The 21,690-nt window shown below is 43.3% G+C and overlaps 1 protein-coding gene across 2 annotated transcripts in view; it reads left to right on the top strand.

The window, feature by feature from the left end:
- LOC110490109 (septin-5) overlaps nucleotides 1-2,498 on the top strand; it is a 29,753-nt gene extending 27,255 nt beyond the window's left edge. The window contains exons 6-8 of one of the 2 annotated variants that reach the window (XM_090200185.1): nucleotides 1,855-1,951; nucleotides 2,079-2,224; nucleotides 2,393-2,498. In XM_090200185.1, coding sequence (XP_090056311.1) covers nucleotides 1,855-1,951; nucleotides 2,079-2,224; nucleotides 2,393-2,407 — 258 coding nt within the window. In that variant the 3' untranslated portion in view covers nucleotides 2,408-2,498. Of the gene's footprint in view, nucleotides 1-1,854; nucleotides 1,952-2,078 lie in introns of both variants that reach the window. The other variant, XM_090200186.1, reaches the window with a different exon arrangement.
- The last annotated feature ends 19,192 nt before the right edge of the window (nucleotides 2,499-21,690 follow it).

Below are 21,690 nucleotides of genomic sequence, written 5' to 3'. Positions count from 1 at the left end.
AGAAATGTGTTTGTCAGTCTCTTTCTGATATAGAGTGGTGATAAGTTCCCCATTAGCAACCTCGATCCACGTGTCCAAGAAATTGACCCGCTTATCGTCATATTCAATAGAGACTTCAGGTCAGTGTTCCTATTGTTCAAAACGGAAGTGAACTCAGTCTTGTTCAGTGCCAATCCAAACAGAGAATTTCAGCAATATACCTAAACCATTGGAGGATCTTGGAGAAGTAAGGGTTTCTGGTCTCATCACAGAAACATTTGCTCAAAATGGCTCATGTATAAATTAGCATAATTAGGGGCAAAGGTGGAGCCCATAGCAACTCCACTAACAAAGGTTAAAGTAGTTGAGCTTGTGAACTAGAGAAGCCAGTTCACAGAAGAATTCACTAGGTGGTGACATTTCTCCGTGACGGTCCTGTTGGTAATATCCCAGTGCATCTAGGCCTTTTTCATGAGAGATTCATGGTGAGGATCTCTAGATCAAATGTAGCCAATAAGTTGCCAGGGAGATTAGACAGTTCTGATATTTTGTTAATCACATCTGTAGAATCTTTGACGAATGCTGGGAGTTTTTGCACAATAGGCTTAATGAAGGAATCAACAAAGTTGGAGAGTGGCTCCAGAAGAGAGTCAATACTGGCAATTTTGGGTCTGCCCTTAGGTTTAAATAAGCTCTTATGGATCTTAGGTAGCATATAGAAAACAGGTATGACAAGGATTTTGCAATGAAGGTAGTCAAATTCATGTTTAGAGATCCAGTTCTGATCGACGGCAAATGTCAGATAGTTGGTTATCTTTGTCCGATGCAGGGTCAGTTCTGAATTTCCTATAGAAATGTTCATCAGGCTGGTGATAATCTTCTGCCTTATAGTGTGAATGACTACCCCTCCCTTATCGGCAGGTTTAATGACAATCCAAGTTCCTGAATAGCTAGTCTTTCCTCTCGGCTCACATTCTTTGGGGAATAAGTCAGTTTGGAATGAAAAATGTAAAACATTCTGTTCCACAATTCTACAGGTGTGAATGGAAGGATTTGATACTTGCGGCATAAATAAACTATTGGGTTTGTACACAGAGATATTGGCCCTTTGTGCATCATTGGAGTCATTAGACTTGCCAAACATATGCCTAAGTTAAATTTAGTTAAAGTTCACTCTTTATCTCAAAAGAGTTGGTTTCATGTGGGGACAAAAGGGAGGCCTTTGCTTAAAGCAGACGCCTGATGTGTAGTATGTACCTTATCAGATAAGTTGATTACAGCGTCCTCGCCGGTTGGTAGGTGAGGGGTGTACCAGCCAAATTGCAGTGGTCTGAAGGGACAGGTCCATTCCGTGACTTATTTCTATGCTTGAAATGACACTCACGCTTTATTCAAGAGCATGTTGTCCCAACCGATGGCGGGCACAACACAACAGCTTCAGATGTGAAATAGGGTCTAAGCTACCACATATGCAAATGACAATCTGAGTTGACACGTTTTTAGATAATTGATATTAAAGGTTTAAAAATGTTTTACTTTTTATAATGATATAATAAAATACTTTGACAACACTAAGCTTTTAAATGATGTCAAACTCAACCGTTTATATTTTCCAGGAATAAGACGTTGTCTCGTAAAGTATGCAAAATGGGTGAACTTTGAGGACCTTTATCTCCTAAATGTTTTTGCATTCAGGTCAGAAAAGTCCCTTTCTGACCACCTCTTCCATGGGCAAACATGTAAGGAAAGTTTTGCTTAAATCAAAAGGGATGCTGTCAATAACAACAACAAAAATAAAATCCGTTCAAATGGATTTACCCTGCTGCTAAATGAGGAAGTGTGTTCTATAAGTTTCTGTGTCTCATTCTCTGTCAGAGGAGTGTTCCGTTTGCAGTGATCGGCAGTAACATGGTGGTGGATGTTAATGGTCGACGGATCCGCGCCCGTCTCTACCCCTGGGGAGTGGTGGAAGGTGCAGATTAAATACAGACACACACGAACATGCACACTCACACACCTTGTAAGTGAACTTGATATAAATGTACTGTACACTCCATTTAAGTTTATTGCAGTTCACTGTTGTCTTGTTGTGCTGTCAGTGGAGAACCAATATCACAGTGACTTTGTCCACCTGAGGAACATGTTGGTGAGGACTCATATGCAGGACCTGAAGGACATGACCCATGACACACACTATGAGAGTTACAGAGCACAGTGGCTGTGCAAGAGCCAACGCACTGATGTGGTAGGGAGACACGCGGAAGAGATTTATCCTTGTGCTTATGATTTTGGTCTATTTTTTTGTTGATTGATGAAATAATATTGATCGTATTAAATAAGTTATTAATTGAATAGAATAATACTTTATTGCCAATTAATATGTAAAATCTCCATTAACTTCATTCTCTTTTAGGATTATGACTTCTGACACACAATCTAATCCAGGAGGCCTTTGGTGTTAAACAAAAGATGATACACTGCTTTCACTATTGCTGGAATAAAGTCACAAGCTAAATGTAGTATCGGTTTCCCTTTTTGATACTGTGTGTACAGTATACTGTGTCAGTTTAGTTGATTTTCAATCCTTCTCGTTCTATTGTGCTAGATGACCAGACAAAATGCTTTTGACTTCAGTGAGGAATGCTTTACTTAAGAGAACAAGGAGCATATCAAACACAGTGGGTGCTGACAAGTATTTTTCTTTGCTCATACAGGAGTAAAAAAGGCCTAGTTCACTTTTTCTTTTACTAACTTTACATACATTACCGGTCAAAAGTTTTAGACACCTACTCATTCAAGGGTTTTTCTTTATTTTTACATTATACATTGTAGAATAATAGTGAAGACATCAAAACTATGAAATAACACATGTAATCATGTCGTAACCAATAGTGTTAAACAAATCAAAAATATTTTAGATTTAAGATTCTTCAAAGTAGCCACCCTTTGCCTTGATGACATCTTTGCACACTCTTGGCATTCTCTCAACCAGCTTCATGAGGTAGTCACCTGGAATGCATTTCAATTAACAGGTGTGCCTTAAGTTAATTTGGGGTATTTCTTTCCTTAATGTGTTTGAGCCAATCAGTTGTGTTGTAACAAGGTAAGGGTGGTATACAGAAGATAGCCCTGTTTGGTAAAAGACCAAGTCCATATTATGGCAAAACATTACTTTAAGACATTAAAGATCAAGTTAATACGAAATAAGCCGAATGCATGTTATTATGAGAGAGAGCCTTTATTATGCTGAAATGTTGGCATAGGGTACTTGGCCGGCTTGACTTCATCTCATGCACAGCTTGACATTATGGCCGTTTTTATTTTTCTCCACAATTTGAGGCATTGGGAGATATTCGCGTCATTGTGCAATATACCGTAGATGGTGTTCTCGTTAGTTTACCTATATTGCAGAGAAATCTGAGTTCTCTAAGGCAGACAGAAAAAACAATTGGACCTCCTTGACATAACGTTATTCCGTCTTGAGCAACTGGACGGACATGGGACATTTCATGGATACTAACTAATGCATCTTAACCCGTTCTGATACATTTATGTGGTGACCCAAAACAAAGTCAGACATTTACTTCTAGACCCCATGGACTGCATTGGGCAGAAGTCTCTGGGAAGGAGATCAGCTAGCTAGCTAGCTACCTTACCTTCACCACTAAGAGGACATAGAGGAACAGTTTAGGTAAGTGTCCTTTTTGTCTTGTAATTTCATATTTGGACGGCGAAACAATTAGCTAGCATGATTATATATTCTCTAGCACAACCAACTAGTTAGCAAGCTTTATCTGAATGATGCACTGAAATTAACTACTCTCGAGGGGTTCACTATTGTAGCTAGCTATGGCTATTCTCAAGAACAAGCAAGCCCCTATCCTAGAAGCATGTCTGACTGACTGGTGGAGCATATTCGATGAGCGCTGATTTAATCAAAAGTGCATTACAGGCTGACTCCACCACTCGCGTTGCAAAATACATTTTGAAATCTATGTTATTCAATTATTACGCGCGCCAACGAGCGTCTGCGATGCCAAGGGCTAAAATATAAATCAGTTATATTTCTGACGCAGATCGCGCCTTAAGTCCTGCCTCTCCCATCTCCTCGTTGGTTTATAGAAGCAGGTACCCACGTGCCATCTCCTCATTGGTTATACCCACGTTGGTGATTGAAAGATGAACGAGGTCAGTGGCGGTAATGCACCTAATTTATGAAAGAGAAGAAAAGGCCTGGAAGGAAGAGAGATGACTAGAAACGATTCAGTTGACCGTTCAATGTTAGCTAAAAAATGACAAATTAGCTAGCAACTGCACGCTAACTAGCTACAGTGCCTTGCGAAAGTATTCGGCCCCCTTGAACTTTGCGACCTTTTGCCACATTTCAGGCTTCAAACAAAGATATAAAACTGTATTTTTTTGTGAAGAATCAACAACAAGTGGGACACAATCATGAAGTGGAACGACATTTATTGGATATTTCAAACTTTTTTAACAAATCAAAAACTGAAAAATTGGGCGTGCAAAATTATTCAGCCCCCCTTAAGTTAATACTTTGTAGCGCCACCTTTTGCTGCGATTACAGCTGTAAGTCGCTTGGGGTATGTCTCTATCAGTTTTGCACATCGAGAGACTGACATTTTTTCCCATTCCTCCTTGCAAAACAGCTCGAGCTCAGTGAGGTTGGATGGAGAGCATTTGTGAACAGCAGTTTTCAGTTCTTTCCACAGATTCTCGATTGGATTCAGGTCTGGACTTTGACTTGGCCATTCTAACACCTGGATATGTTTATTTTTGAACCATTCCATTGTAGATTTTGCTTTATGTTTTGGATCATTGTCTTGTTGGAAGACAAATCTCTGATCACTATTGTAGCTAGCTATGGCTATTCTCAAGAACAAGCAATACCCTATCTGAGAAGCTTGTCCGACTGACTGATGGAGCATATTCAATTAACCTTTAGTCATAATTTTGATGTTCCCAGATTTACTTTAATGTTAAGATTGGGGGGAGACCAATGCAGATTTTAGCTAGCGACCGTTAGCATTGCTAGCTATGTTTTTGACAAACTTTGCTAGCTGATGGCAAAGTTGTTTCCTACTAAAGATAGCAATGTCATATTTCCAGACCATTTAGACAAAAGTCGTTTGCCTCTATCACGACTTTTGGGCACCACCATGGCGCTGCTGGTAGAGGGCAGTTTAAGAACGTTCATAACAATGCTGGAGTTTGTTTTGCATGGCCCGGTGCCCCAGTTGAGCAGAGTTTGCTTTTTTTTAGACCATTCCATGAGTGAAATGTCCCCTTACCCGGGACACCGGGCCTTCCAAAAACGAACTCCACCAATGTAATGACGTGACAGCGGTGCAACCTATGAATAAATCAAATGTTATTGGTCACATGCCTAATACACACAAATCTAAGTAAAGGGATGGAATATGTACATATAAATATATGGATGAGCGGCGTAGGCAAGATGCAATAATGGTATAGAATACAGTATACACATATGAGAAGAGTAATGCAAGCTATGTAAACATAGTGATAGTGATCAATTTATTGAAGTGGCCAATGATTTTGAGTCTATGTAGGCAGCAACCTTTGTGTCAGTGATGGCTGTTTACCAGTCTGATGTCCTTGAGATAGAAGCTGTTTCAATCTCTCAGGCCCAGCTTTGATATGCACCTGTACTGACCTCTCCTTCTGGATGGTAGCAGGATGAACAGGCAGTGGCTAGGGTGGTTGTTGTCCTTGATGATCTTTTTGGCCCATTACCGTGATATCGGGTGGTGTAGGTGTCCTGAAGGGCAGGTAGTTTGCCCCCGGTGATGCGTTGTGCAGACCGCACCACCCTCTGGAGAGCCTTGCGGTTGTGGGCGGTGCAGCTGCCGTACCAGGTGGTGACACAGCCCGATAGGATGTTCTCAATTGTGCATCTGTAAAAGTCTGAGGGTTTTGGGTGACAAGCCAAATTTCTTCAGCCTCCTTGCGCCTTCTTCACCACACTCTGTATGGGTGGACCATTTCAGTTTGTCCGTGATGTGTACGCCAAGGAATTTGAAGCTTTCCACCTCCACTGCGGTTTTGTCGATGTGGATAGGGGGGTGCTCCCTCTGCTGTTTCCTGAAGTCCACGATCATCTTCTTTTGTTGACATTGAGTGAGAGGTTGTTTTCCTGACACCACACTCTGAGTGCCCTCACCTCCTCCCTGTAGGTTTTCTCGTTGTTGTTGGTAATCAAGCCCACTACTGCTGTGTCGTCTGCAAACTTGATGATTGAGTTGGAGGCGTGTATGGCCACACAGTGGCTGAGCATGCAAACGTGTGGGGCCCCAGTGTTGAGGATCAGCAAAGTGGAGATGTTTCCTACCTTCCCCACCTAGGGGTGGCCCGTCAAAATCCAGGAACCAATTGCACAGGGCGTGGTTGAGACCCAGGGCCTCAAGCTTAATGATGAGCTTGGAGGGTACTATGGTGTTGAATGCTGAGCTACAGTCAATGAACAGCATTCTTACATTGGTATCCCTTTTGTCCAGATGGGATAGGTCAGTGTGATGGCGATTGCATTGTCTGTGGACCTATTGGGGCGGTATGCAAATTTAAGTGGGTCTAGGGTGGCAGGTAAAGTGGAGGTGATATGATCCTTGACTAGTCTCTCAAAGCACTTCATGATGACAAGTGAGTAGTCATTTACTTCAGTTATCTTTGCCTTTTTGGGTACAGGAACAATGGTGGCCATCTTGAAGCATGTATGGACAGCAGACTGAGATAGGGAGCGATTGAATATGTCCGTAAACACACCAGCCAGCTGGTCTGCGCATGCTCTGAGAATGCGTCTAGGGATGCCGTCTGGGCCGGTAGCCTTGCGAGGGATAACACGTTTAAATGTCTTACATCTGCCACGGAGAAGGAGAGGGGTGGCCCGCAGTCCTTGGTAGTAGGCCGCGTTGGTGGCACTGTATTATCCTCAAAGAAGGTGTTTAGTTTGACTGGAAGCAAGACGTCTGTGTTCGTGACGTGGTTGGTTTTCTTTTTATAGTCCGTAATTGCCTGTAGACCCGGCCACATACGTCTCGTCTCTGAGCTGTTGAATTGCGAATCCACTTTGTCCTTATACCGACATTTCGCTTGTTTGATTGCCTTGCGGAGGGAATAAACTACATGGTTTATATTCAGCTATATTCCCAGTCATCTTTCCGTGGTTAAATGCAGTGTTTTGCTCTTTCTGTTTTGTGCGAATGCCGCCATCTATCCACAGTTTCTGGTTAGAGTAGGTTTTAATAATACAACATCTCCAATGCACTTCCTTATAAACTCACTCACCAAATCAGCGTATAAATCAATGTTATTCTCTGAGGCTGCCAGGAACATTTCCCAATCTGCGTGTTCAAAACAATCATGAAGCATAGATTCCGATTGGTCAGACCAGCGTTGGATAGTTCTAGTCACGGGTACTTCCTGTTTGAGTTTCTGCCTTTATAGAACGGTAGGAGCAAAATGGAGTCATGGTCGGATTTGCCGAAGGGAGTGCGGGGGAGGGCCTTTGTATGCATCGCGTAAGTTAGAGTAGCAGTGATCCAGTGTATTGCCCGCACGAGTCCTACAATCAATATGCTGATACAATTTAGGTTTCCTTGTTCTCAAATTTGCTTTGTTAAAATCCCCAGCTACAATAAATACAGCCTCAGGATAAATGGTTTCCAGTTTGCGTAGGCTCCAGTGAAGTTCCTTGAGGGCCGCTGTGGTATCGGCTTGAGGAGGGATATGCACGGCTGTGATAATGACTGACGAGAATTATCTTAGGGGATTATGTGCTCAGCATTTGATATGTAAGAAATTCTAGGTCAGGTGAAAGAAAGGATTTGAGTTCCTGTATGTTACGATTACACCACGAGTCGTTAATCATGAAGCATACACCCCCGCTCTCCTTCCCAGAGAGATGTTTTTTTCTGTTGGCGCGACACATAAAGAATGGCTGTACCGACTAATTTCGTCTTATCTAGATACTTACTGCACATTGGCGAGTAATATACTCCGAAGCAGTGGGTGGTGTTGCATGCCTTCGAAGTCTGACCAGGAGGCCGCTCCGTCTACCTCTTCTGCGGCGACGTTGAATTTGGCTCAGCCTCTGGAATCAGATCCAATGTCCTTGGGTGGTGGTGCGAACAAGGGATCCGCTTCGGGAAAGTCGTATTCCTGGTCGTGATGTTGATAAGTTGACGTCGCTCTGATATCCAATAGTTCTTCCCGACTGTAGTTCTTCCCGACTGTATGTAATAACACTTAAGATTTTCTGGGCTAGCAATGTAAGAAATACATTTTAAAAATACTGCATAGTTTCCTAAGGAATAGAAGCGTGGCGACCATCTCTGTCGGTGCCATCAATCCAGACTAATAATTTGCAAAAGATCATAATGAATACTAGTATTATATGGACAGAGTGGACCTGATCCTAGATCAGCACTCCTGCTCTAATGGTGAATTCTGTCTCTCCTTCATCCTTTCTGTAACTTCAGATTGACCCCCCTGGTCTATGATTAGTAGATGTGAGTGAGTGGACATACAGATCTGGGACTAGCCTAGCAACAGTAACTATTGGCAAGGATTTATTAGATATCCAATCACCATGAGAGATGCCTTATCCTTTTCAACACTTCTTTTGCAGGAGGCCAGGAAGAACTCCGAAGTAGGAGCCATGTTCATCTCCATTCAATGCTCTACTGACCGAGGTAGACTATGCTTTGAATAGCAACTGAAACACACTCACATTTGACTTGACCTTATTGTGACAGCACTCTACTCACAGGTAGCCCCATCTTCCTTCCCATCCCATTCACCTCCCTTTCTCCACTTTAGGTGCCAAAGTGGTCTCCCATCTATTTCATAGTGGCTTTGGCTTCCAGGTGGATTAGTTACAATGCCGTTTGCTTCCACCAGCCTCATTTATCAACTAGGGGCTTCACATTCTTCTAGAGGCGCTGATTTTACTTTATAAATTAAATGTTATCATGGTCTGATGACTTACAATAGTGAATGATTATATTCCCTCAGGGGACTGTAAGTGGGCTGTTGCCTGATTAGGAGTTTACAGAAGTTTTTTGGGGAATACATTTTTTTCTATATTATACTGAACAAAAATATAAAACGCAACAATTACAAGGATTTTACTGATTCACAGTTCATATAAGGAAATCAATCAATTGAAATAATTTAATTAGGCCCTAATTTATGGATTTCACATGACTGAGCAGGTGCGCAGCCATGGGTAGGCCTGGGAGCGAAGCCCACCCACTGGGGAGCCAGAATTTGTTTTTTTGCCACAAAAGGGCTTTATTACAGACAGACATACTCCTCCGTTTCATCAGCTGTCCGGGTGGCTGGTCTCAGACGATCCCACAGGTGACGAAGCCGGATGTGGAGGTGCTGGTGTAGTTACACGTGGTCTGCGGTTGTGAGGCCGGTTGGACATACTGACAAATTCTCTAAAATAACATTAGAGGCGGCTTATGGTAGAGAAATGAACATTCTATTCTCTGACAACAGCTCTGGTGGACATTCATGCAGTCAGCATGCCAATTGCACACTCCCTCAAAATTTGACATATCTGTGGCATTGTGCTGTGTGACAAAACTGCACATTTTAGTGGCCTTTTAATGTCCAACACAAGGTGCATCTGTGTAATGATCATGCCACACCTGTCAGGTGAATTATCTTGGCAAAGGAGAAATGCTCGCCTACAGGGATGAAACAAATGTGTGCCTCAAATTTGAGATTAATAAGCTTTTTGTGCATATGGAACATTTCTGGGATATTTTATTTCAGCTCATGAAACATGGGACCAACACTTAACTTGTTGCCTTTATATTTTTGTTCAGTATAATAATTTAGACTTCATCTAATCCCGACCTGACAGTGTGCCTTTCAACTAATCTATTTTGTTTTCCAACCCTCAGGAGATTATGAGAAGGGAGTGGGACACCTGACCAATGCCATAAATGTGTGTAGTTAACTTCAGCAGCTCCTCTAGGTGCTCCAGCAGACCACCTGTCTTTTAGATCTGTCCACTATCAGCCAGGTGAGGATGTTCCCCCATGGAAAGTAAGGGATGCTGTGGCAACAAATTGGCCTAAAGTTGCCTGGTTACCGCTTCCTTTCTCTGAAAAGTCAAATGTACCCCTGAAAATCTTAGTGCATTAAACTGGCAACTATGGACAAGACTGTTTTAAGGCAAGCCATGTTTTCCTGTCATTCAGAATCTGCAATATATTCAGGTAACAAGTTAAGATCTTGCTTATCTCCACTTTGGGTACGCTATTAAAGTTTTGTTCAGCTCTGGCACTCTCCCTACATATTTGCCACTACTTCATCATACATGCACTTTTTTATATTATGTGTATCCTAATTGACGTGCTGGTATCTCCATTCCAGAAACCGCAAACATTCCTTCCTACCACAACCATCCTACAGTACTCAACTACTAACAAACTGCAAATGTCTGAGCTGCGGAGCTCTAGTTGAGCTAGCTCATAGTGGCGTCCGACCTAACTTACTGAGTGTACAAAACATTAAGAACACCATCCTAATATTGAGTTGCACTCCGTCCCCCCATTTTGCCCTTAGAACAACCTTAATTTGTCGGGGCATCAAGGTGTCGAAAGCATTCTACAGGGGTGCTGGCCCATGTTGACAAGGTGTCGAAAGCATTCTACAGGGGTGCTGGCCCATGTTGACTCCAATGCTTCCCACAGTTGTCAAGTTGGCTGGATGTCCTTTGGATGGTGGACCATTCTTGATACACACTGGAAACTTCTGAGCAGCAGCGTTGCAGTTCTTCACACAACCGGTGTGCCTGGCACCTACTACCATACTACTTAAATAGTTTCTTGCCCATTCACCCTCTGAATGGCACACATACACAATCCATGTCTCAAGGCTTAAAGCTGCAATATGTACCTTTTTGGGGCATCCCGACCAAATTCACATAGAAATGTGTGTTATAAATCTGTCACTCTCATTGGAAGCAAGTCTAAGAAGAAGTAGATATGTCCACTTTCTATGCTTCCTGTTAGGCATCAGTTTTGTACACCTGCTTCAAACAGTGGTTTAGATGGTACAATTATTCTCTACACCCCTCAAACTCAACTCTGGACCTCGAAGCCAGTTCCACTGCTTTTTTGTCATTATTCCTCTCTAATCAGGGACTTATTTAGACCTGGTACACCAGGTGGGTGCAATTAGTTATTAGGTAGAACAGAAAACCAGCAGGCTCCGGACCTCGTAGAGCAAGAGTTGAATACGCTCTACGCTATTCTTGCTTGGTTTTTCACATAAATTGACATAAGGCAAACTATTCAAATTTTTGCAACCAGGAACTGGCGGAGCGATTTCTCCATAGTGCACCTTTAAAAATCCTTCTTTAACCTGTCTCCTCCCCTTCAGCTACACTGATTGAAGTGGATTTAACAAGGGATCATAGTATGTTTTGTACACCGTGTAATTGGCCCTGCTTTCCCGGGTTGTTGGCTATCGTTATTTTATTTTTTATATCTTTCGCCACTCCACGTGCTTCCCCATGCTCGGTGTGATGGTGGGTTCGCTAAGGTATTTCTTATGATTGAGATGTAACTCATTTATTGCTTTGTACTCCAAGCTATTTAAAGTATTGATTGAATAGAGCGCAAACCACCATCCGGGGAGTTTCGGAAATCCAGACCAAGGCAACAGCAGTGACTGGGTTTTGGATTAATGACGGACTCTATTGGTAACTTCATAAAACGAAAGCAGAAATAACTCTCCCAACAAATCACACGTTCGGGTGGACAGGGTTTAAAATGCTAGTGGGAATAGAGGGGATAAGATTATCTGGCCCAGATTAACCCAGTGAGAGGAGTTTGCACCTGGTGAAAAGTGATTGCATTCATTTTGGAACCGCCTCTTGGGCGTGAGCCAGGTGCCCCATTTAAAAGCCCAATGCAAAGTCAGCTCAAAACAAAGGTGACGAAGGCAAGATTAAGCACGTGGTGTAATGAGTAGGGTTGTTGTTTTTACATGCAAAAGTGATTCCTTTTGTAGAAAAAAATGCTTTAAATGGGCCTTCCCAATGACAACTAGTTTTTAAAAATGTTAACATATTTTACGGAGAAGGAATACTGGACGATGCACCATGCTGCCTTATTGACAAAATGACTGAGCGAGGCAAATTACTTTTAGATTTGAGAAGGGCGCTCCTCCCTCACCACTTTTGCTCATTCACCTCACAGGCCATTCTGTTGCACCGCAGCTCAGATTAATAGAACTCCCTCATTGTGCAAGGGCAGTGTTTCCCAACTCCGTTCCTCAACAGTACACATTTTGTTATAGCCCTGGAAAAACACACCTCATTCAACTCAAGGGCTTGATGATTAGTTGACAAGTTGAGTCAGGTGTGCTTGTCTGGGGCTACATTAAAAATGTGTACTGTTGGGGGTACTTGAGGTCTGGAGTTGTGAAACACTGCGCTAGGGCAATAATGCAGATAAGGCAGTGACGTAGAAAAGCCGGATGTCCCAACTCCGTCCGTTCCTCAATGCCAAACTGACGTTTTTTTACGTACAGATGTATAATCCGGTACATTGTGGGAGGCAACCCGTCTGAGACTACCAGCCGGCTATGTATTATTGATTGATGAATGTTGGAACTGGATAACAAACAGGAAGTGCCAGTTTTAATCTTGTAATTTAAAAATACACTTTTTATAAAGTGTTGTCTGGTCCATTGTAATGCTCAGAACTCATGAGCCAATTCAATGGGTGGCCTGACACGAACCAGTCTTCTTATGGTTCCCCCTCAGTAAAAAGGAACTGCCGTAGTTGTGCCATGTTAGGTAACTCTATAGGCGGTAGGTGTTACATAGTCATATGGCCAATGTATTCTGAAAATATAATTACATTACAGACATGTACTTGCTCTTTAGTGAAGTTCTGGCCACTTTGTTGGAAACCAAATTCACGAAAACCTATACTGAACAAAAATATAAAAGCAACATGTAAAGTGTTGGTCCCATGTTTCATTAGCTGAAATAAGATCCCAGAACGATACGCACAAAAATATTATTGCTCTCAAATGTTGTGCTCAAATGTGTTTACATCCCTGTTACTGAGCAATTCTCCTTTACCAAGATAATCCAGCCACCTGACAGCTGTGGCATTACAAGAAGCTGATTAAACAGCATGATCATTACACAGATGCACCTTGTGCTGGGAACAATAAAAGGCCACTCTAAAATGTGCAGTTTTGTCACCCAACACAATGCCACAGATGTCTCAAGCTTTAAGGGAGTGTGCAATTGGCATGCTGACTGCAGGAATGTCCACCAGAGCTGTTGCCAGAGAATTACCATAAGCTGCCTCCAACGTAGTTTGAGAATTTGGCACTACGTCCAACCGGCCTCACAACTGCAGACCATGTGTAACCACACCAGCCCAGGACCTCCACATCAGTCTTCTTCACCTGCAGGATCGTCTGAAACCAGCCACCTGGACAGCTGAGGAAACTGAGGAGTATTTCTGTCTATAATAAAACCCATTCTGATTGGTTGGGACTGGTTCCCCAGTGGGTGGGCCTATGGCTGCGCCCCTGCCCAGTCATGTGAAATCCATAGATTAGGGCCTAGTCCTTATATGATCTGTAACTCAGTAAAATAGTTGGAATTGTTGCATGCTGCGTATATATTTTAGGACAATGTTTCCATCATAGGTCCCCAAGGCTACAGTAAGGGTATTGTTAAATGTTCAGATTGGCCATGACAAATCAATGAACTAATGATATCAACATTGACATTATACCTCACACAACCTTTTCATGTTGACAGTGACAAGGAACAACTTGATATGCATTTATTGTAGGATTTTCTATCTTGTGAAATAAGATGTTTCTTAAAGTATTGACTCAAGCAAATATGATGTAAACAGTACTGGAGGGACAGAGCCAGCAGGTGTGCTTCCTCCATCTTTGGGGATACACTTAGGGGGGGGGGGGGGGGGGGGGTTTCAGAGGAAGCCAAGGATGGTGGATAAATTAAGAGAGTGTTCACTCAGGCCGTGTACCATTTGTCTACTTAAGGGGGTGGCTCTCCCATAGACACCCAATCCGATAGCAGCTGGATCTGGTCTACTTAGTTCATTGACTTGAATTGAAACCGAAAACATTTGGGAGTGGGATGTCTTACTTCTACTTCCGTCTCTGGTGAAGCTCTTGATTCACCTTTCTAGACCAAGAGGTTATGCAGCGGGGTCCAGCTGAGGCTACTATGAAGGAGATGGGAGACCACTTGGCACCTAAGGTGGTGAAAGGGACTTATACCGACAAGTAATGTCAAATGTGTGTGTGTGTGTGTGTGCCTGCCTGTCAGTTAGTTAGTTGCTGCTCAAAGAATAGTCTACCTCGGTCAGTAGAGTGTTGCATGGCGATTAACATGGCTCCTACTTTGGCTGGTGGAGTTATTCCTGGCCTCAGCGATGGTCAGCAGACTGCACCAAGAGGCTGAAGGACAGCAGGGGGATCTGATAGGCGCTCTCCTCTCCTGCAATAGAAGTGTTGAATGCAAAATAAAGCATCTCTCCTGGTGATTGGATGTCAAATGAATCCTTGCCAATAATTGAGAAGAGCTGCTGTTGCCAGGCTAGTTCCAGATCTGTATGTCCACTCACCCACATCTACTAATCATAGACCAGGGGGGTCAATCTGAAGTTATAGAAAGGATGGGGGAGAGAGAATTCTTCCTCAGAGTAGGAGTGCTGATCTAGGATCAAGTCCAATCTGTCCAAATTCATTATGATCTTACCTTTTGTAAATTCTTAGTCTGGATCGTTCTCTTGGGTCAAAGTGGACCCTGTACATCAATGAAATATGATTAGTTATGTAAATCCATATCTACATGTACTAGCTAGCACTGTAGTAGTACCTAATATAGAATACTCCCAAGACCGACGGACAGGCTGGCAAACAGACACACAATCTGAGACCTGGGCAAAATAGGCAAATGCTAAACAAATGTTGCTATTCATAGGTTGCACCTCAGTCATTGGGCCATGTCATGCCATTGGTGGAGTTTGTTTTGCATGTCCCGGTGCCCCGGGTGAGGGGATATTTCACTTAAGAAACAAAGCAATGGAATACAATTGACAACCTCTGCCCACCCGGGGCATCGGGCCATGCAAAATTAACTCCACCATTGTTAAGAGTGTTCTCAAGCCGCCCTCTACCGGCGGCGCCATACTGGGATCGGAGGGTCTAATTGGCATCTACACCCTCAGTTTTGGGATGCTTGCACATAATGACAGAGGCGCGCCTAAACGCCCAAATGGGAAGTGAAATGGAGAGGTTTTGGAGGCGGACTTCACGTTCCAGGAAATCGAGGAATACGGGAGAAAGAGAGCGTGTTTGAAATGGAAAAGCGTTGAGGTAGATATTGGTAAAGAAGAACATCAAGACGAAGTGGCTGCTTTACAAATGGGATGCACTGTTGAGTGCCACATCCTGAGGGGTTTGTGCTGGTTGTACGGAGATTGTGACAGCCGGTTAAATGGTCATAAGGCAAGAACAAGATGTATGTCAAGGGAAGTGCAGCATTATCATAAGGAGAAAAATGAGGCGGTCTAAGAGTGAGTGGGAGGAAGAAGGTGAGCTTGAGTTGGTTAAAAAGTGTGGGAATAAGATGGTTTGTTAAAGAAGAAATGGTAGAAAGTGTAAGCAAAGGGAGCTGAAGACAGGAGGAGAAATGAAATTGAATGAGGGCGAAGTATTGGAGGTGGTAGGTGTGAAGTTCTCTGAGCCCGTGGCTTGCACCGAGGGTCAATATAAAGATGAGTCTGACAATAGGAGTGAAGTTTTTGGTAAAGTGGACCCTTGCCTTTTGGCTGATCCATTTTAGGTTTCAGGGTGGGTGAAATCAGAGTTGGGTGCTTTGGAATCGGTGAGGGTAACAAGAAGTGGTCTTGTGATAATTGTATGTGTTTCAAATCAAATCAAATTTATTTTATATAGCCCTTCGTACATCAGCTGATATCTCAAAGTGCTGTACAGAAACCCAGCCTAAAACCCCAAACAGCAAGCAATGCAGGTGAAGAAGCACGGTGGCTAGGAAAAACTCCCTAGAAAGGCCAAAACCTAGGAAGAAACCTAGAGAGGAACCAGGCTATGTGGGGTGGCCAGTCCTCTTCTGGCTGTGCCGGGTGGAGATTATAACAAAACATGGTCAAGATGTTCAAATGTTCATAAATGACCAGCATGGTCGAATAATAATAAGGCAGAATAGTTGAAACTGGAGCAGCAGCACAGTCAGGTGGACTGGGGACAGCAAGGAGTCATCATGTCAGGTAGTCCTGGGGCATGGTCCTAGGGCTCAGGTCCTCCGAGAGAGAGAAAGAAAGAGAGAATTAGAGAGAGCATATGTGGGATGGCCAGTCCTCTTCTGGCTGTGCCGGGTGGAGATTATAACAGAACATGGCCAAATGTTCATAAATGATCAGCATGGTCGAATAATAATAAGGCAGAACAGTTGAAACTGGAGCAGCAGCACAGCCAGGTGGACTGGGGACAGCAAGGAGTCATCATGTCAGGTAGTCCTGGGGCATGGTCCTAGGGCTCAGGTCCTCCGAGAGAGAGAAAGAGAGAAGGAGAGAATTAGAGAACGCACACTTAGATTCACACAGGACACCGAATAGGACAGGAGAAGTACTCCAGATATAACAAACTGACCCTAGCCCCCCGACACATAAACTACTGCAGCATAAATACTGGAGGCTGAGACAGGAGGGGTCAGGAGACACTGTGGCCCACTCCGAGGACACCCCCGGACAGGGCCAAACAGGAAGGATATAACCCCACCCACTTTGCCAAAGCACAGCCCCCACACCACTAGAGGGATATCTTCAACCACCAACTTACCATCCTGAGACAAGGCTGAGTATAGCCCACAAAGACCTCCGCCACGGCACAACTTAAGGGGGGGGGGGGGAGCGCCAACCCAGACAGGATGACCACATCAGTGACTCAACCCACTCAGGTGACGCACCTCCTCCAGGGACGGCATGAGAGAGCCCCAGTAAAGCCAGTGACTCAGCCCCTGTAATAGGGTTAGAGGCAGAGAATCCCAGTGGAAAGAGGGGAACCGGCCAGGCAGAGACAGCAAGGGTGGTTCGTTGCTCCAGAGCCTTTCCGTTCAACCTCCCACTCCTGGGCCAGACTACACTCAATCATATGACCCACTGAAGAGATGAGTCTTCAGTAGAGACTTAAAGGTTGAGACCGAGTTTGCGTCTCTGACATGGGTAGGCAGACCGTTCCATAAAAATGGAGCTCTATAGGAGAAAGCCCTGCCTCCAGCTGTTTGCTTAAAAATTCTAGGGACAATTAGGAGGCCTGCGTCTTGTGACCGTAGCGTACGTGTAGGTATGTACGGCAGGACCAAATCAGAGAGATAGATAGGAGCAAGCCCATGTAATGCTTTGTAGGTTAGCAGTAAAACCTTGAAATCAGCCCTTGCTTTGACAGGAAGCCAGTGTAGAGAGGCTAGCACTGGAGTAATATGATCAAATTTTTGGGTTCTAGTCAGGATTCTAGCAGCCGTATTTAGCACTAACTGAAGTTTATTTAGTGCTTTATCCGGGTAGCCGGAAAGTAGAGCATTGCAGTAGTCTAACCTGGAAGTGACAAAAGCATGGATTAATTTTTCTGCATCATTTTTGGACAGAAAGTTCCTGATTTTTGCAATGTTTCGTAGATGGAAAAAAGCTGTCCTTGAAATGGTCTTGATATGTTCTTCAAAAGAGAGATCAGGGTCCAGAGTAACGCCGAGGTCCTTCACAGTTTTATTTGAGACGACTGTACAACCATTAAGATTAATTGTCAGATTCAACAGAAGATCTCTTTGTTTCTTGGGACCTAGAACAAGCATCTCTGTTTTGTCCGAGTTTAAAAGTAGAAAGTTTGCAGCCATCCACTTCCTTATGTCTGAAACACATTCTTCTAGCAAGGGCAATTTTGGGGCTTCACCATGTTTAATTGAAATGTACAGCTGTGTGTCATCTGCATAGCAGTGAAAGTTAACATTATGTTGTGTTTCTGCTGGTTAGAGGGAGCAGGTGCTCCGTGTTAAACGAATGGGGGCAAGCGATGTGAATTGTTTTGCTCTCAAGAAAAGGGTGCCTTTGAAAGTGATTACTGGGGGTTGCAGTAAATGTGAAGGCAGACCAACTGAAGGGAAAGATTCCCGGTGTTTGTGATGCTCGCAAATGGTGCGACGCAGACAGGATGGCGTGAGTGGAGAAACAGAGGAGTCATTGTCTGTTCTTTTGAGTTTTGATGTTGAGTCTTTGCCTGACAAAGTGATGTTATGAAATATAAATTATCCTGTACGAGCTTTGTGCCGACCACATTATGTTGTTACAGGTGTCAAGCTTATGGGCATGTGGCAGCAATGTGTAGGAGGGAGGTTCCAACGTGTGAGAAGTGTGCAAAAGGGCATGAGACAAAGAAATGTGTAGCATTGGGGAAATATGTGTTAATTGTAGGGGTGCCTATGGAGCTGGGGATCAGATGTCCAGTGCGAGAGAGGCAGGTTGAGGTTTCAAGTGTTAGAGTAGTGCAGAAGTTGTCATATGCTGAGGCAATAACAAAAGTTTATCTCAATACTTTGTTATATACCCTTTGTTGGCAATGACAGAGGTCAAAAGTTTTCTGTAAGTCTTAACAAGGTTTTCAAACACTGTTAGTGGTATTTTGGCCCATTCCTCCATGCAGATCTCCTCTAGAGTAGTGACGTTTTGGGGCTGTTGCTGGGCAACACGTACTTTCAACTCCCTCCAAAGATTTTCTATGGGGTTGAGATATGGAGACTGGCTAGGCCACTCCAGGACCTTGAAATGCTTCTTACGAAGCCACTCCTTCGTTTCCCAGGTGGTGTGTTTGGGATCATTGTCATGCTGAAAGACCCAGCCACGTTTCATCTTCAATGCCCTTGCTGATGGAAGAAGGTTTTCACTCAGAATCTTACGATACATGGCCCCATTCATTCTTTCCTTTACACGGATAAGTCGTCCTGGTCCCTTTGCAGAAAAACAGCCCCAAAGCATGATGTTTCCACCCCATTGCTTCACAGTAGGTATGGTGTTCATTGGATGACGGGCCTGGACATTTGAGTCCCTGGCGGCGTAGTGTGTTACTGATGGTAGGCTTTGTTACTTTGGTCCCAGCTCTCTGCAGGTCATTCACTAGGTCCCCCCGTGTGGTTCTGGGATTTTTGCTCACTGTTCTTGTGATCATTTTGACCCCATGGGGTGAGATCTTGCGTGGAGCCCCAGATCGAGGGAGATTACCAGTGGTCTTGTATGTCTTCCATTTCCTAATAATTGCTCCCACAGTTGATTTCTTCAAACCAAGCTGCTTACCTATTGCAGATTCAGTCTTCCCAGCCTGGTGCAGGTCTACAATTTTGTTTCTGGTGTCCTTTGACAGCTCTTTGGTCTTGGCCATAGTGGAGGTTGGAGTGTGACTGTTTGAGGTTGTGGACAGGTGTCTTTTATACTGATAATAAGTTCAAACAGGTGCCATTAATACAGGTAACGAGTGGAGGACAGAGGAGCCTCTTAAATAAGAAGTTACAGTCTGTGAGAGCCAGAAATCTTGCTTGTTTGTAGGTGACCAAATACTTATTTTCCACCATAATTGGCAAATAAATTAATAAAAAATCCTACAATGTGATTTTATGGATTTTTTTTTCTCATTTTGTCTGTCATAGTTGAAGTGTACCTATGATGAAAATGACAGGCCTCTCATCTTTTTAAGTGGGAGAAATTGCACAATTGGTGGCTGACTAAATACTTTTTTGCCCCACTGTAAGTCGTGGAAAATAGAGGTTGTGGTGGTAGCTGCAAAGAGGTATTTGGGTGTGCAAGACATCAGAACAGTTACAGGGTGTGTTAAGTGGTGATGTCCCATCCTTTCAGGCTGAAGTAGAACTAAATAGATTCAAATAGTTGAGTATGGTATTTATTATTCTTTTTGGTGACTATAGTGTTAGATGGTAGGGTATTTGTTGTATTTGTATTATTATTATTATATACATATATATATTAAGCAAAGTATATGCGAGTTATACTCCAGTCTTGTAGATGGTGATAATGCAACATTTATTGGATGCCAACCATCGTTAAACCTCATTGAAGAAGAAGGCCCCATACTGGTGCCCACAAGTCGTGATAGATGGAGGCTAACAACATTTTTGTCTAAATAACACTATAGTGACTTGGAAATAAGATATTGCTGAAGTAAGCAGATTTTTAGTAGGAAACAACTTTCCCATCATTAACATGTCGTCAAATGAATGGCAATGTCAATAGCTAACAAAGTTATCCCAAAATAGCTAGCAATGTTAACGGTAGCTAGCTAAAATCCGAGTTGGAAACCGAGTTGGTCTCCCCCCAATCTTAGCTATCTAACGTTATACTGCATCTGAAGTCAATTCGGATGACATTGAAATTATGACTAAATGTTTTCCTACACATTTTTATACTTTTTATACTCCCTTTAACATTCTTATTTTCAATGGCTGCCTACCCCAGCCAAACCCTCCCCTAACCCAGACGATGCTGGGCCAGTTGTGCGCCGCCCTATGGGACTCACGATAACGGTCGGTTGTGATACAGCCTGGGACCGAACCCGAGTCTGTAGTGATGCCTCTATCACTGCCGGTGCAGTGTCTTAGACCGTAGCGCCACTCAGGATCCCTTAGTAATGTCGTTGTATTTCCAAGCCACTGTAACACGGAACCCAAATCGGCTGCGTGCGTGCGCCATCGTACATACATTTATTTTGTCCCCCCACACCAAACACGATCACGACAACAAAAGTTAAAAAAAAACACAAAAAAAACCAACTCTGAACCAATTATATTAATTTGGGGACAGGTCGAAAAGCATTAAACATTTATGGCAATTTACAGTGCCTTGCGAAAGTATTCGGACCCCTTGAACTTTGCGACCTTTTGCCACATTTCAGGCTTCAAACATAAAGATATCAAACTATTTTTTTGTGAAGAATCAACAACAAGTGGGACACAATCATGAAGTGGAACGACATTTATTGGATATTTCAAAAAATTTTAACAAATCAAAAACTGAAAAATTGGGCGTGCAAAATTATTCAGCCCCTTTACTTTCAGTGCAGCAAACTCTCTCCAGAAGTTCAGTGAGGATCTCTGAATGATCCAATGTTGACCTAAATGACTAATGATGATAAATTACAATCCACCTGTGTGTAATCAAGTCTCCGTATAAATGCACCTGCACTGTGATAGTCTCAGAGGTCCGTTAAAAGCGCAGAGAGCATTATGAAGAACAAGGAACACACCAGGCAGGTCCGAGATACTGTTGTGAAGAAGTTTAAAGCCGGATTTGGATACAAAAAGATTTCCCAAGCTTTAAACATCCCAAGGAGCACTGTGCAAGCGATAATATTGAAATGGAAGGAGTATCAGACCACTGCAAATCTACCAAGACCTGGCCGTCCCTCTAAACTTTCAGCTCATACAAGGAGAAGACTGATCAGAGATGCAGCCAAGAGGCCCATGATCACTCTGGATGAACTGCAGAGATCTACAGTTGAGGTGGGAGACTCTGTCCATAGGACAACAATCAGTCGTATATTGCACAAATCTGGCCTTTATGGAAGAGT

The sequence above is a fragment of the Oncorhynchus mykiss genome, chromosome 15 (genome assembly GCF_057628025.1).
Source record: "Oncorhynchus mykiss isolate SJ-2025 chromosome 15, ASM5762802v1, whole genome shotgun sequence".
NCBI classification, from domain to species: Eukaryota; Metazoa; Chordata; class Actinopteri; order Salmoniformes; family Salmonidae; genus Oncorhynchus; species Oncorhynchus mykiss.
This window is presented reverse-complemented; position numbering and strand designations above follow the sequence as displayed.